The 13,454-nt window shown below is 36.0% G+C and overlaps 1 protein-coding gene across 1 annotated transcript in view; it reads left to right on the plus strand.

Annotated features, from left to right (window-relative positions):
- The first annotated feature begins 4,811 nt into the window (after positions 1-4,811).
- COL28A1 (collagen type XXVIII alpha 1 chain) overlaps positions 4,812-13,454 on the plus strand; it is a 72,711-nt gene continuing 64,068 nt past the window's right edge. The window contains exons 1-9 of the mRNA XM_082321407.1: positions 4,812-4,965; positions 5,872-6,028; positions 6,591-7,150; positions 8,652-8,672; positions 9,307-9,363; positions 10,596-10,649; positions 11,163-11,204; positions 11,910-11,936; positions 13,070-13,114. Coding sequence (XP_082177533.1) covers positions 5,908-6,028; positions 6,591-7,150; positions 8,652-8,672; positions 9,307-9,363; positions 10,596-10,649; positions 11,163-11,204; positions 11,910-11,936; positions 13,070-13,114 — 927 coding nt within the window. The 5' untranslated portion in view covers positions 4,812-4,965; positions 5,872-5,907. The remainder of the gene's footprint in view (positions 4,966-5,871; positions 6,029-6,590; positions 7,151-8,651; positions 8,673-9,306; positions 9,364-10,595; positions 10,650-11,162; positions 11,205-11,909; positions 11,937-13,069; positions 13,115-13,454) is intronic.

A 13,454-nucleotide genomic window follows, 5' to 3' on the forward strand; every position in this document is an offset into this window, starting at 1 on the left:
CATTCTTTATAGTAACTATTGTCATTCTTATTGAGTGAAGAGCATACTGGGGGAAAAAAATGGAAATTTAGGGCAGTCAATTTTGGTTAATATCATCAACCAAACTGATCCAAAGTGTAAGACCTTTGACATATTACATTTGTGTACTATAGAATAGTCACGTTCTTTCGTACTTTTATAGATCTTTATCACATTTGCATTTGGTTACGGCTTTCCAAGCTACAGAATCATAATTTACTTTGTCTGTCTTCATAGAGAAGCTGTCTCTTTGTCAGCTCTCTCTGTTTCTTTTTATTTCTTCTTTACCATTTTTGAATTGCAGTAACAAGAATAGCAGAAAGTATTCAAGGAGGATAGGTACTGTATCAGGAAAGAAAGCTGATATATGATTTTTTCCAATAGAATAGGTGACTTAGCATGAATGCAGGAACTTTCTAACTCGAAATTCAATAGCAACATAAGAGGAGTTTTACAGATAAAACTTTGTATTGCAGACCAGAGCTTTAGTATGGTCACGTAATGAGTGAATTTAGACAGATTCAATAGTCCTGGGAGCTAGATGTACTGAGCATCTGGTTCAGAGCATGTGGTCCAGAGCAGCCGTTGAAACACTGCTGTACTAAACAGCTTAGCGAGAAGTATTAATAGTGTTAAAAACAATGCTATAAATCTGGAGGCATTACTTCCATCAGATTTGATTTCTAAGTGAATATAAATTTATGAAACTATATACTGGCAAGACTAGTGAAAAAATAAAGCTCGGAATTGTAAATCTACAGTCCTGTAACAGAACTATCAAGATCCTTATTGTACTTCCAAAGCACAGTAAGTAGTGAAGAAGAGCTTGGGCTGTTTCCGGACACCAATTACACAAAACATGTAACAGATATACAGATTTTGTAGCTAGAGAAATACAACCAAACTTGACCCCATTGCTATCTGAATACTGGATGTTTGTGAGAACTACCAGGTTATATATGTATTTGACCAGTCAAATTGTTATATCTAAAAATCATAAATGTTAACATTTTCTGATCTCTGCCAGACGAGAGTCATGTTTGCAGGTCCAAAAAAAAGTGAGAAATCTTTGAACACAGCTGGAAATCCATTCATTCAATTCTGTTTTGTCACATAGTGCAGATAAACCTTGATGACTGCTGGAAAAAGCATTTTTCTATAGCTGATGATCTGTTTCTGGGTGGATAGGCTGTTTACAAGTCTTGATCTAAGCACGCGTAAGGGTAAGAATAAGTATGTAAACAGTATGAGTGATCCATGTGACTAATTTGTTAGTAATGAAATGCTTAATCATCACCCTTGTGTCTGATCCAACAGATGCTGAATGCTGCTAGTAATTATCATTTATATATAGCATTAACAGATATTTAGTGTAAAAGATTGTATTCCATTGAAACTCTTTAGTCTCAGTTTGTATAAGGAAGGCAACATTTATTTAATGAAGACAATTAACCTCAATTGAAGTGACACATACTTATCCGTCATCTGACAGGAGATAATGTAGAGGTTTCTAGGAAGGAGGCCTTTCAGGAGCAGGCTGCAGCTGCTGGGACAGCTAATCCTTCCTTGGTTGCACTGAGGAAAGAGTGTGAGCAGCAGTGCACGTATGATTTTTTTCTGGTAGCAGCATGATCCTCCAGCACATTTCATGTTAACAGAGCATGCACAGACTGAGAATTCTATGTACAATCATATGGTAGATTACAGTTCTCCCATGCAACCAGATTAGGGTTATCTCCATCTTTGCTAAGAGCTAAGACCTCACTGAGGTCTTTCAATTCTGCAATATGAAAACATGAATTTTTCATATTGCAGAATTTGAAGGTAATTTGAATTTTAGAATGTTACTCTGCTGAGTGGATTGCTTCTTTCCCTCTCTGCTCGTAACTGTTGTAACTTCCTTCAAGACGAATATTGGTATCCAGGTTTATGAAATGTGCCTTGTAGTACAGCAAGTTGTTTGATAAGCAATAAAACTAACACTGGTTTTCTTTGAGTTGTACATCCCCTACAGTCCCAGCCACACAACAGTAACCTCAGAATTCCCGGTAGTTCTGTTTATTGCAATGCACCCAGGTACTCCTCCAGTGCTTGGAGTCCTCTTTTACAGTACTTTTGCTCCCTTCCCGTATTACTTAAGTTCCTTGTCTTTATTCCCCTTCCCTGTCCTCACTGCTCCCACCACCCCTACCAGCCACCCACGTCTTTTTGCTCTGTTTAGGCAAGAGTTAGCAAATGATGTGTCTGGTTTGCAACCTTGGGCTCTGATTGCCAAGTTCAGGAGTTCATCTGGATGGAGCAGCTGGTGGAGGAAAACTCAAGTAAGGGCAGACTTCTCTTTGCCATGTGTGTGTGTGTCAGGGGGTGGTGGTGGTAGGTGCCACCAAGTGCTGCATTCTCTACACACCTCCTGTTACTTATTAAAGGTGCACAAACTTAGTATCTCTGTTTTAAATCAGGTAGAAAGTAGCCAAAGAACTCAAAGGCTGACAGCATGAAATTCACTTACATTAGAAAAGAGGCTCTGAGAATTCTGCAGGAGGGAAAAAAAAATTTTCCTCACCTTGTTTCATCTGCCATAGGGAAAATATCCCCCGTTAATTTTAACATATTTGGTTTTGTATGGGTGTAGTAGGTAGCCTGATGCAGGCGTAGTTCAGTGAATTTATAGTCACCGAAAGCCAATCTTTACCTTGTGTACTTACTGAAGTACTTATGTGTACTTATAGAAGCCCTTCTTGTTGCCTTAGGCTTTGGGAATCACTAAATGGCTTTAATATTTTCCATTTTGCATTTTTAATTTATCATATGAAGCAACCTCAAAGTTAATATTTTGATTTATAGTTCACTCTCTTTTTCTTTCTGTTTCTCCATTTTACGCATAATAAAATCTGGATCATAGCAAATCATCAGCCTTGTTAATGACATTTCTTGATCGGGAGACAGGGAATTTCTGAGAGCAAGTATTTGCACTCTACCATGTTGTGCTCTAATAGCTTTCTAAGGGACATGCTGTGAAAGAGCTGTGCTTGAGGCAGAATAAACAGATGTGCTTTAGCACTTCTTGAAAGTTGAATGCCTTCAAGGAAGACATATCAATGGCAATTGATAAACATGGTGTTCACTCTGTTTCTATTAAATAACCTGATTAAATCTGCAATATCAAAATGAAAGTTTAGAACTTCTGTATTCTCTGTCTTTTAATCTTTCAGCTGTGCTTTTCCTACAGAATTAAAAAAGCAGAAATTACTGACAGAGAATGCAAAGCCTCAATGTTCATATTTTTTTGGTAAGAAAGACAGCTATTCCTAAGCTTTGCCCACTACTTGCCATGCTGAAAGTGTCTTCAGGGTAATGAGAGGTATTCATTTCACTGTGAAACTTCCATCAGGTGCTGGAACAAAAAGAGCAAACAGTCTTTGGATTTGTAAACACAAAAAAGCAATGAATAGACAACATTACTGTCCTATAGAATTAGATACTGAGTCTAGTTTTGGTGTATATGTTTAAAAATAATGTCCAAGACATAAGCTACCAAGGTGATCTCGAGTCTAGAAAATCTGTCTTGAGAAAAGTTAGAGAGTGCAACTTATATACTATTTAGGCAGATTTTTTTAAAGCTACTCAGTATAGTTGGATGGTTAATAAACAACTGTTTATAAATTTTCAGCCCTAAGTTTTTGATGAAATGTTGGACCTCTGCCAAAAAATGTTTCACTCAAAAGCACCTTTTTATCATGTGTTTTTGAAATGCCCAAATTATTCATATGTCACTTGAGTTTTTCAGTGTACAACGGACACATTTCAATGCTTAATGACACATCGCAGTTCAGGGACCCTGATGCATCCTAGTGATGAAGCCCGAGTCCTCCCTTCTGCAGCACCATGTGAAGGAGCTCTCCACTCTGTCCTGCCACCAATGAGCCAAGGGACATCTTGCCTCATAGGCAGTGCCTGTCTGGAGGCTGGGAACTGACCTTTTGCTGGGCATCTGCACAAAACTCCCTCAAGGCATGTCATGATTCCTTGAGACTTACCATTGACATAGTTTCTCTCACCCCGATTTTTTACTTAGCACTGTAAGTTACTTAACACTGGGTAGGTGATCTAAGCATAGCTGCCAGTACAATCCCAACTGTAGCTCATATGTATCTTAGAACCTGTTTTATTAGGGAAGAAATATGTTTACTTAACACTGTGAGTAAAATTACAGTTTTACTCTGCAGCCTGCCATTAGATAGAGCAAATATAATTTGCATGCAGCGTGCTGAGAGCTACTTAAATGACAACCCCCTTTTAGATATGCTGTCTGTGTGTGACCGTTTAGAGGATTTAAAGAGCAGAAAGAATTTCTGAGGAAAACAGCTCAGGATTATTTTTTTTTTTTTAAGTTGTCTTTTATTATTGTAATTGCTAATGCAATTACCATCCTTGAGACATGCTCATGGTCCTGGCAGTCTCACAAATCCTTGGGTCAGAATTCAGTTCTAGCCTACAAATGTTAATGTACTAATCTCACATCTCTGATCTAGCCAGTGCTGCAACATTAACACGGGCAAACTGAAGAGGTGTTGCTTGCAAAGTGATGGATAAAGAGGCAAATTGTCTAGAAGTGAGTTTTTTAATGTAAAAGTTCAGTTATTTAAAATGAGAAAACACTTGTGTTCTCAGACTGACACTGTCTCTTTAATAAAATGGCTTGGTCTCCCGCTCAGCCCTGGCTAAGTGCCTGACTATCTTCGTTTAAACCTTGGCCAACTAAACAGCAATAATGGACCATAAAAGATCTAGATGCAAGGTAGAGCCATTTACAAGTGGATAGACTATTTATTTACAGATTGCTTTATTTTTGTAAACAAAACATATTTTCCAGTATGACCTGCTGGACATATTTTCAACACTGAGAGCTTATTCAATCTACAATTTGCTTTTTGAATGCCTTCAAAGGTAAGAGACTTAGTTATTTCCTTTCTATTTTTAGAGGACTGCACTGATGGTTTCTGTATATGTAACTGCTTGATGGACTCGAAAAGAGGATTTAGGAAGGATATTTAAATTTAAGATATTATCTTTGTTATTAATGATATTTAAAATTAATTATTGTAAATTACAGGCATTTTTTGTAAATCAGTTTTAATGGAGTTCAGTTTTCTCTAGAAATATGTTGAATCACTGACTTAAATGTTGTAATGTTCATTTTATTGGTTTAAATTGTCATTATAATAGAATATTGTCTTTATGGAAAATACTGCACACATTCTGTTACAGCCATGTAACACTGATAATACATTCATGTATTGAGTTTCATTACTAAGCCATTGTTTCTTAGAAGTTTCTTAGTTGTTCACACTGGTGCTCCAGGCCTAGGTAATATATCTGCATCCCAAAACACCCAGATCTTTGTTTATTGCTAATGATTAGGGATTTCTAGAAACAAACTATATTCTATTTTTTCTGTAATATTTCTGCTAATTTAATACAATTATTTTAATAGCAAAGTATGTTAATAGCAATATGCATTAGTAACAATTTCTTTTACCCTTCTTTGTTAAATGTTCAAATGAAAGCTAAAGATAGCACTGGCTTTTTTTAAGAAAGAAAAGGGAGCACTGTTTGTTCTACCCATATTTCTTCCCTAATAAAACAGGTTCTAAGATACATGTGAGCTACAGTTGGGATTGTACTGGCAGCTATGCTTAGGTCACCTACCCAGTGACTTTTTGTAATTGTTTTTTATATGTTGTCTCTAGAATTGTGCCTCCTACAAATGTGTATTCTGTATGTAAAGTATCTGCATTTATTTATTTGCATCTATTAATGAAGTATTCACAGGTGTTTTTTTCCTTTTAACAGGAAGGAAAAGTCATCTAATTTGGGATCAAAGTCACTATGCGGAAAAAATATTTTTTCTTTTGCTTTTTACTTCTGGCTGTGACAACAGACCAGATAGTATACGGGCAAAACAGAAAGAAAGGAAAGAATTCTTACTCTCTCATGCAAAAAGATGAAGGTAGAACCATTTTCTTAAAATTTCTGATTGATCATGTTCTATGTCTCCACATATTTCATGATAATTAGCTAGTAATTGACAATTTATGTATGCATTTATAAAATGTGATTTGTTTTGATTATCAGGCCTGAAAAATACTGTGATGACATTTACTTGGTCATGGACTCCAGTTTGATCTGTGATTTTCATTGACACGCATCTCTCTTTTAAGATAAATGATAACAAGCCTAATTTTTAGTTTGAAATTTCATGTGGGAAATTTTGTATACAAAATGAACTAAAATGCTAAAACAATCCCATCAAGACCCTAATTTGAAAGTTTTTGTCTGTACACTGTATTTAATAATACTGCTATGAATTAAAGTAACTTAAATTTAGTTACTTGACTTCAGTAGAATTTCTTGACATTTACAGTGAAATGTATCCTTAGAATTTTTACTGGGAAGACAGAGGAATCCTTGGGAAATGATTTCAGGATTGGGATTCTTGCAGAGAATTATCTGAAATGTGTTGTGCAGGTGTGCCCATTATTCATAGATCTAACTTTCTTGTTCCATTACAGGTGATATGTGTCTCGTTGATATAGTCTTTATCTTGGACAGTTCAGAAAGTGCCAAAAATCAGTTGTTTGATTTACAGAAGAATGTTGTTCAAAACTTAACTGACAGCATTTTCCAGATGAAGCCAGTTAAGTCTCAGAAGTATAATGTCAAACTAGCAAGTATGCAGTTCAGCAGCACAGTCAGCATTGATCATCCCTTTACAGCCTGGAAAAACATGCAGGATTTTAAAGAGAAGATCAAGTCTCTGGGCTTTATTGGCCATGGCACCTACTCCTATTATGCAATTTCCAATGCCACTCAGCTGTTTAAAACCGAAGGTCGCAGAAGAAGTGTGAAAGTGGCTTTTTTGATGACTGATGGTGTAGATCATCCAAACAGCCCTAATGTCCGGGATATAGTCACAGCAGCTAGGAGTCTTGGAATACATTTTTTTACCATTGGCCTTTCTAAGAAAAAAGTCCAAGAAGAAAAATTGCGCATGATATCTGGTGATTCATCCTCTAAACATGTCTTATGCCTGGATGATCAGAACCTGATAGTCGATGTAGCATTGGAACTGGTAAGTAATGCTGATGTTAATCTTGTCACCCATCTAGCCATGGCAGATTTCATTTAACTTCAATAGGTAGGTCCTGAAGGCAGTGCAGAGGTTTGCAGGTGAACCAGGGCTGGAGCTGGCCTCAGGTTTGGAAGTTCAGGGAGGTTGTAAAGATCATGTGGGACATCTGCAAGAGCTGGGCTCCAGCATTGGTAGCAGAGAAGGTCAGTAACTATGGGCTTAAGAATTGACTTCAAGAAAGTCTGATGAAGCCAATACAATTTTTTAATTGACTTGAGTGGGATTGGGTTTCCAAAGTACTGTAAATCTGCCACTGTAGTTATTAATTAAGGGCCTTAGCTCTCTGCCCTTCTAGCGTGGCATAAGGCACACATAAGAAAAGGCAGGGAATACTGCTTAATTAATTTCTTCGTTTAGAGTAGACAAAAGTGTTTCTGTGAGAGAGATGTCAGCTGGACTTGACCTTTCTCACTTCTAAGCAATAATGTGCAAAGTATTAGGGCAGCCTAGGAAGTGTTTGGGGTTTAAAATCCTAGAAAATATTTTTAAGTAATAGAAAACTTTGCAAATAATAAATTAAGGCAATTTGGAGGAAAATAAGTCTTAGAAAATGCAACGGCTTTAATTAGGGAGTAGTCCATACAGAATTTATGTAATAATTTTGTTGTCTCCTAAAGGTGGTAAAAAAATAATTTGGGAAATTTAAAGTCAGAAATGGAAACTTGCTAGTTGATATGTGTAAAAATGAATGATTATGATGTGCAATTAAGCACATGGCTAGCAATCTCAGATACACTAAGTGAAAAGCATTTCTGAAATAATTCCTGTTGTTACAAGTCTATGTTTTGTACCTGGGAAGGTATATATTTACAAAAGAAAAATTCTTCCCTGAGATCTCGCGGAATGGTGCTGTCGTGAAGTATGTTTTTGTGGTGCGTGTCTCTGCTATGTGAGGAGCCAAGACAGAGGGAGCTTCCTCTTCCCAGCCGCTCTCCAAGGAGTTGCGTGCCTGGACAATAATAGCTCGGCTGCACTGATCACTGATGGAGGGAGAGGGTATTTTCCAGCATGTGAAGTGTGTCTCTGAGCGTATGATAATACTTTAGAAGGCAGCTTGTTCTCATGGATAAGGCTCATAAAATCACTGAGTCCTTTCCATATATATTTTGTCAGTAAGGCCTTTCATTAGGAAGTCTTTTCATATTCCCCTTGTTAGCATTGTGCCTTAATATTGTCTATTTAGCTGCCCCATTACATCTCATTTCTTTTCTGATCATTATGGGTCACGTGAAGCAGCCTCCTATTGCTACCGGAGAACCCTTTTTCATACGAGTAGTTCCACAGGCTGGTTCTTACCACTATGAGGAAGGGATGAAGGATGAAAGTATTCACATTCTTTACCACTCACCTTGGAAATTCTGTGAACTAGAGAAGAAAAATGGTTAAATTAGTACTCTGTTAAATTAAATCTATATGAATAATATTTTTCTTTTCTTTTCAGGAAGCCTTGCTTCAGAAGCAGGTAGGTTTTTTGAGTTTTGTGTGTTTTGATTACTCTTATTCATACTAGATCTTCTGATGTCTGCTTCTTCTATAATGCAACAATACTCCAGGATTAATCAACCTTCCTTCCCTGAGTAAAGTTTCTGACCATGGTTGCTTTTATTTTAATTTTCATCCATTTCTTCCATCCCTTCGCCTGAGAAATCTACAGCTTCTGTTCATTGGTGGGTAGTATCAACAGTAAGACATAAAGAACTCTTCCTACCAGAGTGGAACAGGACTAGTACAACACATGCAAGTTCATTAGTGGTCTCATTAGAAAACAATAGCAATATCAAAATTGTCCAAAAATTATGTAGGATTTTACGGTACTATATACTAAGTATATTCTACCTTAAACGTTTGTGGTTACAGTAGTAATAGATTTATTTGTTTTTGTTATAAATAAATCAAGCAACTGATTTTGATTAGGCTATATAGAAGTGTAATGTTGATTATATAAGAAATATATATGTTAGAAGATCATTTATTTCCTGTTATTCCACTTTTATGTTCTCTAGTCTGTGGCTAGGCAAAACCAGAGTTTTTGCTTTAAGAATTTGAAATAACACATTTGAAAAATGTTCTCCTTAATGTTTCTATTAACCTTTTAGTGTATGCAGAAGAACTGTTGGTGTGAAAAGGGAGTAAAAGGAGACAAAGGTGATTCTGTAAGTATGCATTCATTTGAAAAGCCTCCAGAATTGGTTACGGTGTCTGTAAAAATCAAGACATTAGCTGTGCATGTACTGCAGAAAGAAGTGATGTATCATAGCATATCACTGTGAAAGGACACTGTTATAAAAGCTCAGAAAAAAATCTATTCATAATCACGTACTATCTTGGAAATATATTTATATTATTGGGTAATAAAACACTGTGGATAAATAGGTACATGATTTTGAAGCCCAAATCAAAAAGTTATTCTTGAATCTTACAATGGGGAAGGAAAGGTCCATTAGACAAAGGTTTACTTCCACCAGCAGCTTCTATTTGTCTAAGGGATAAAGGTTCAAAAGATTGAGGCTGATGGCATATATGAAGAATGAAGTCTAAAACTCTGCCTCCAACACTCTTTTTTCTCCTGTGACACTTCAACACGTAACTGTTTCTTGGCACTGGTAAAGAAGAGAGAAGTGGGAGTTCAGATAGTGTGTGACCACTTTGATCCCTTTTGTATCTTTAATAGCTCCGCCAGAGACAACCAAGATACATACAGAGGTTTTTGCCTTTCTCCCTAGACACTAAGCAACTGATCAACCGTATGTGTAGCAGGTTATGACAGCAGGGCCTATCATCCAGTCCCTTGGCTCGGGATAATGTGCATCTGGAACTAAAACCCCTGTTTCCAATTTAAAATTTAAGATCCAAGAATTTTCAGTTATTTTATCCAAAAGGATTAGATGTAACCTATTATATATGTATTTTTTATATATACACATATACACCAAGCTTTCTAGTCCCCACCTTCATGATCCTCCAAACAGGAATAATGGTGTAGTATTTTTTTATTTTAGGGCTGCTGAATATTGACACTAGGCTGTTCTGTGCATATTTTTTTTTTAAGCAGAGAAGATCAGATAGGGGTGTGTAACTGTGAAAAATGGGGAGGAGGAACTGTGTATGTTTTTTGTGACAACATCCTGGTTAAATTTTAAAATGCTCTGTAGAAAATGTATTTATCATTGAATATTGATTAAAAAAAAATCACAGATACCTTATAATACCAGATTTTTTTTTATCTAAGGGAAAGTAGTGTCACACATGCCATACCTGAATCAGTGTGGGTTTCTATCTAAGCTTATTCCAGAATGATTTTGGCCTGCCCCCAAGATACAGTCTTACAGAAACTGGAGAATTTTATCCTCAACAATGACAGTAACATTTTCCTGCTTTGTTTCAGGGCAGTGCTGGTAACAGAGGGGAAAAAGGTGAGCCAGGACCAAAAGGAAACAAGGTAAAGTGAATTTAAAAAATAAAGCAAATTTCTATCTAGTTGTATTCAAACCATAGAATTGAATATAGCAACAGAAAAGTATGTTAAAATGTGATTTGAAAGATTGACTTTTGCTTTGAGAGGTTTATAGTTAGCTGCTTAAGAAATGAGAGAGAAAAATTTGAAACTAAACTGCTACCAAGTTAACACTGCCTATCATTCCAGTTTTTCTCTGACAGCAGAGGTCTTTGAATCTAGCTGAAGGCTCTCTAAGCTCCACAGAGCTTTCTAACAGTACACAAATCTCTTGAGCAGAACAGCTTGCTCTGATGACTAAGATTTCAGTCATCTAATAACGGTAGTTTTCTGTGTTAATGTTCAGGAATTGTGTGTCCTTGATTGTGGGAGGAACTGTAGATGTTCGTAAATAGGAAAAGCAACTTCTGCTCCTTAAAAGTGTGTTCTTGGTTTTAGTGTAATAGTGATAAATAAAAGAGCAATACATATTCAGTTGTATTCCTTTGCTTCCAATAGGGTGATGCTCAAAAAGGAGATCATGGAGAAAAGGGTGAAGAGGTATGTGACTACTACAGTAGTAAATCGTATTTGGTCTTTTCAGATTATCTTCCAGATCCTGATTCACAGTTTAGTTCCACTGAACTGAAAATGTGTTTTCCGTTTTTCACACGTCTACTTTATTCAATTATTTAGATCACCTCAGCTAAGTTCTGGTTTAGAGAAGCATCTATATTGAGAGAAACAGTCTAGCCATGTGCTTAAGTGTGGAGATGGGATGCTACTGAAAACAAGAACTTTTGAAGCTATGCGATTTTGTAGTGACTTGCATTGGACTTATCCCAAAGATAGAACTGAAAATGTCATCACTAAAAACATCTAGATAGTCCTCCAGTGGCTTCTGACATCTGATATTTCTCGGCTTGAATTCTTGTTGATTCACAGTAGAAAGATTAACACTACTCCATGCATAAGATCAATTCAGTTTAGAAGTCCCATTTAAATGGTAGCGTATATCTGCTAAGAGGCTGGCAAACTGAGTGACATATTTACAGCTAATATTATGAGGAAAAATACACATGTAAATTTGCGGAGAATTATATGTGAAATGATTCCAGAGAGATATTTTATTGTTGTGAATAGTTAAACTTCTGAAATGTAATTCTTTACTATTTTTTTTCCTACTTAAATTAGCAGTATGTTATGTATCTGCTTTCTCTTTTATGATTTTTTCCTTTTTTTTTTTTTTTTTTAATTTTTTAATAGGGAGCTCCTGGCTACAAGGGAGACAAGGTAAGATTTTTATAGAATATAAGTAGTCTGAAAATAGATTTGCACTTGCTGACAGTGTATGTGAAAGAACAGAAAGAAGAGCTTGTCTTGTCTTTTTGTCATGAGAGCTCCTAATGCAATTGCTGGAAGTAAATTAATTACTTATGTAAATGCTTGGAGACTGGCTTGTTGGAATTAAAAAAAAAAGATCAGAAAATGTAATCTAAATATAAAACGAAAAATGTCAAAGACCACAAATAAAGCTGCTGGAAGGAAAAAGAAAGTTGAGGGTTGAATAAGAAGTTAAATAGAAAGAATGTGAAATTGTTTACTACAAACACAAATAGATGTGGCAATCATTAGCTTTTAAAAAACTTACCACAAGGACGTTTACTTTTAGGCTAATTATAACTTGCAAGGGCTAATGCTTGATCAAAAAAAATTTCAAGATAGGCTCTCCAAGAAGCTAAAAAAATTATACACTTCAATGACTTGCAAGATACTAGAGCCGAAATTTACATTGCAAACTGGACCATCATAGGCAGGACAGAAACAGAGATAATTCCATTTTGACTTTGCTTGGTTTGGACACTTATCTCCCTACAAGGATTGTTAGTAAAAGCGGTGCCTCTCTGAATCTTTGTATTCATTAGAAAAATGCTTCAGTCAATTTTATGGAAACGTTTCATGGAAATGGGAAAAGTAGACTCATATGTCTGCTTTTCATATGTCTATTAATATGTTAAATCATCAGTAGAACGCATTAGTAAGTCTCTTTCTTCATTCCATTTCTACAATCTCACGATTGTTATTCAGGAAAATCTCAGACATCACAGTAATGAAATCAGAATACAGAGAGGATCTCTGGAGGCAGCGCAGCAAGGTGGAAAAACACAGCAAAACTTATTAGATATTAAATGTATTATCCTCTTAGGATGTAGGTTGGAAATCTTGTAGGCATTCTCAGAGAGAAAAAGTATCTATCTTGCGTAGAGCAGACCATGTCTTCTACAGACCATATCTAATGATGTCGCTCTCAGGTCCTCAGAATCTATTAAACCTCTTGTGCTACTGAACTGCTTGCACAGTCTTTAATGCATGTGGTATAATCAAAACATGTTGTTTATCTGTTAACCTTTTGATTTCTTACAAAGGGTGAAAGAGGAGAATGTGGATCCCCAGGAATAAAAGGGGAAAGAGTAAGTATAATTTTTATTTGAACTCTTTCACGTTGATGAAGATACTAGAAAATCATGTAACGTATTCATAAACATAGCTTGTAAAGATTATTGTAAATTTGGAACATCTTATAATTCCCTGGTAGTAGAGATACATTCATAGTAGAAATACGATTCATAGAAACTGAACCCACAGTTCACCATATCCTTTTTTCCATTTTGCAGAAGAAATGTAGTCACATACCTAAAACAAAAGCTGTCCTGACCAATGCCAAGCCCTGCTTACAAAGGAATGTGAGCATGTTACAGGGTTCACCAGATTTTTTTCCTTAAAATGTTAATTGTAATTCAAGTGTATGAA

This window comes from Platalea leucorodia, assembly GCF_965183815.1.
Source record: "Platalea leucorodia genome assembly, chromosome: 1".
Classification (NCBI taxonomy): domain Eukaryota; kingdom Metazoa; phylum Chordata; class Aves; order Pelecaniformes; family Threskiornithidae; genus Platalea; species Platalea leucorodia.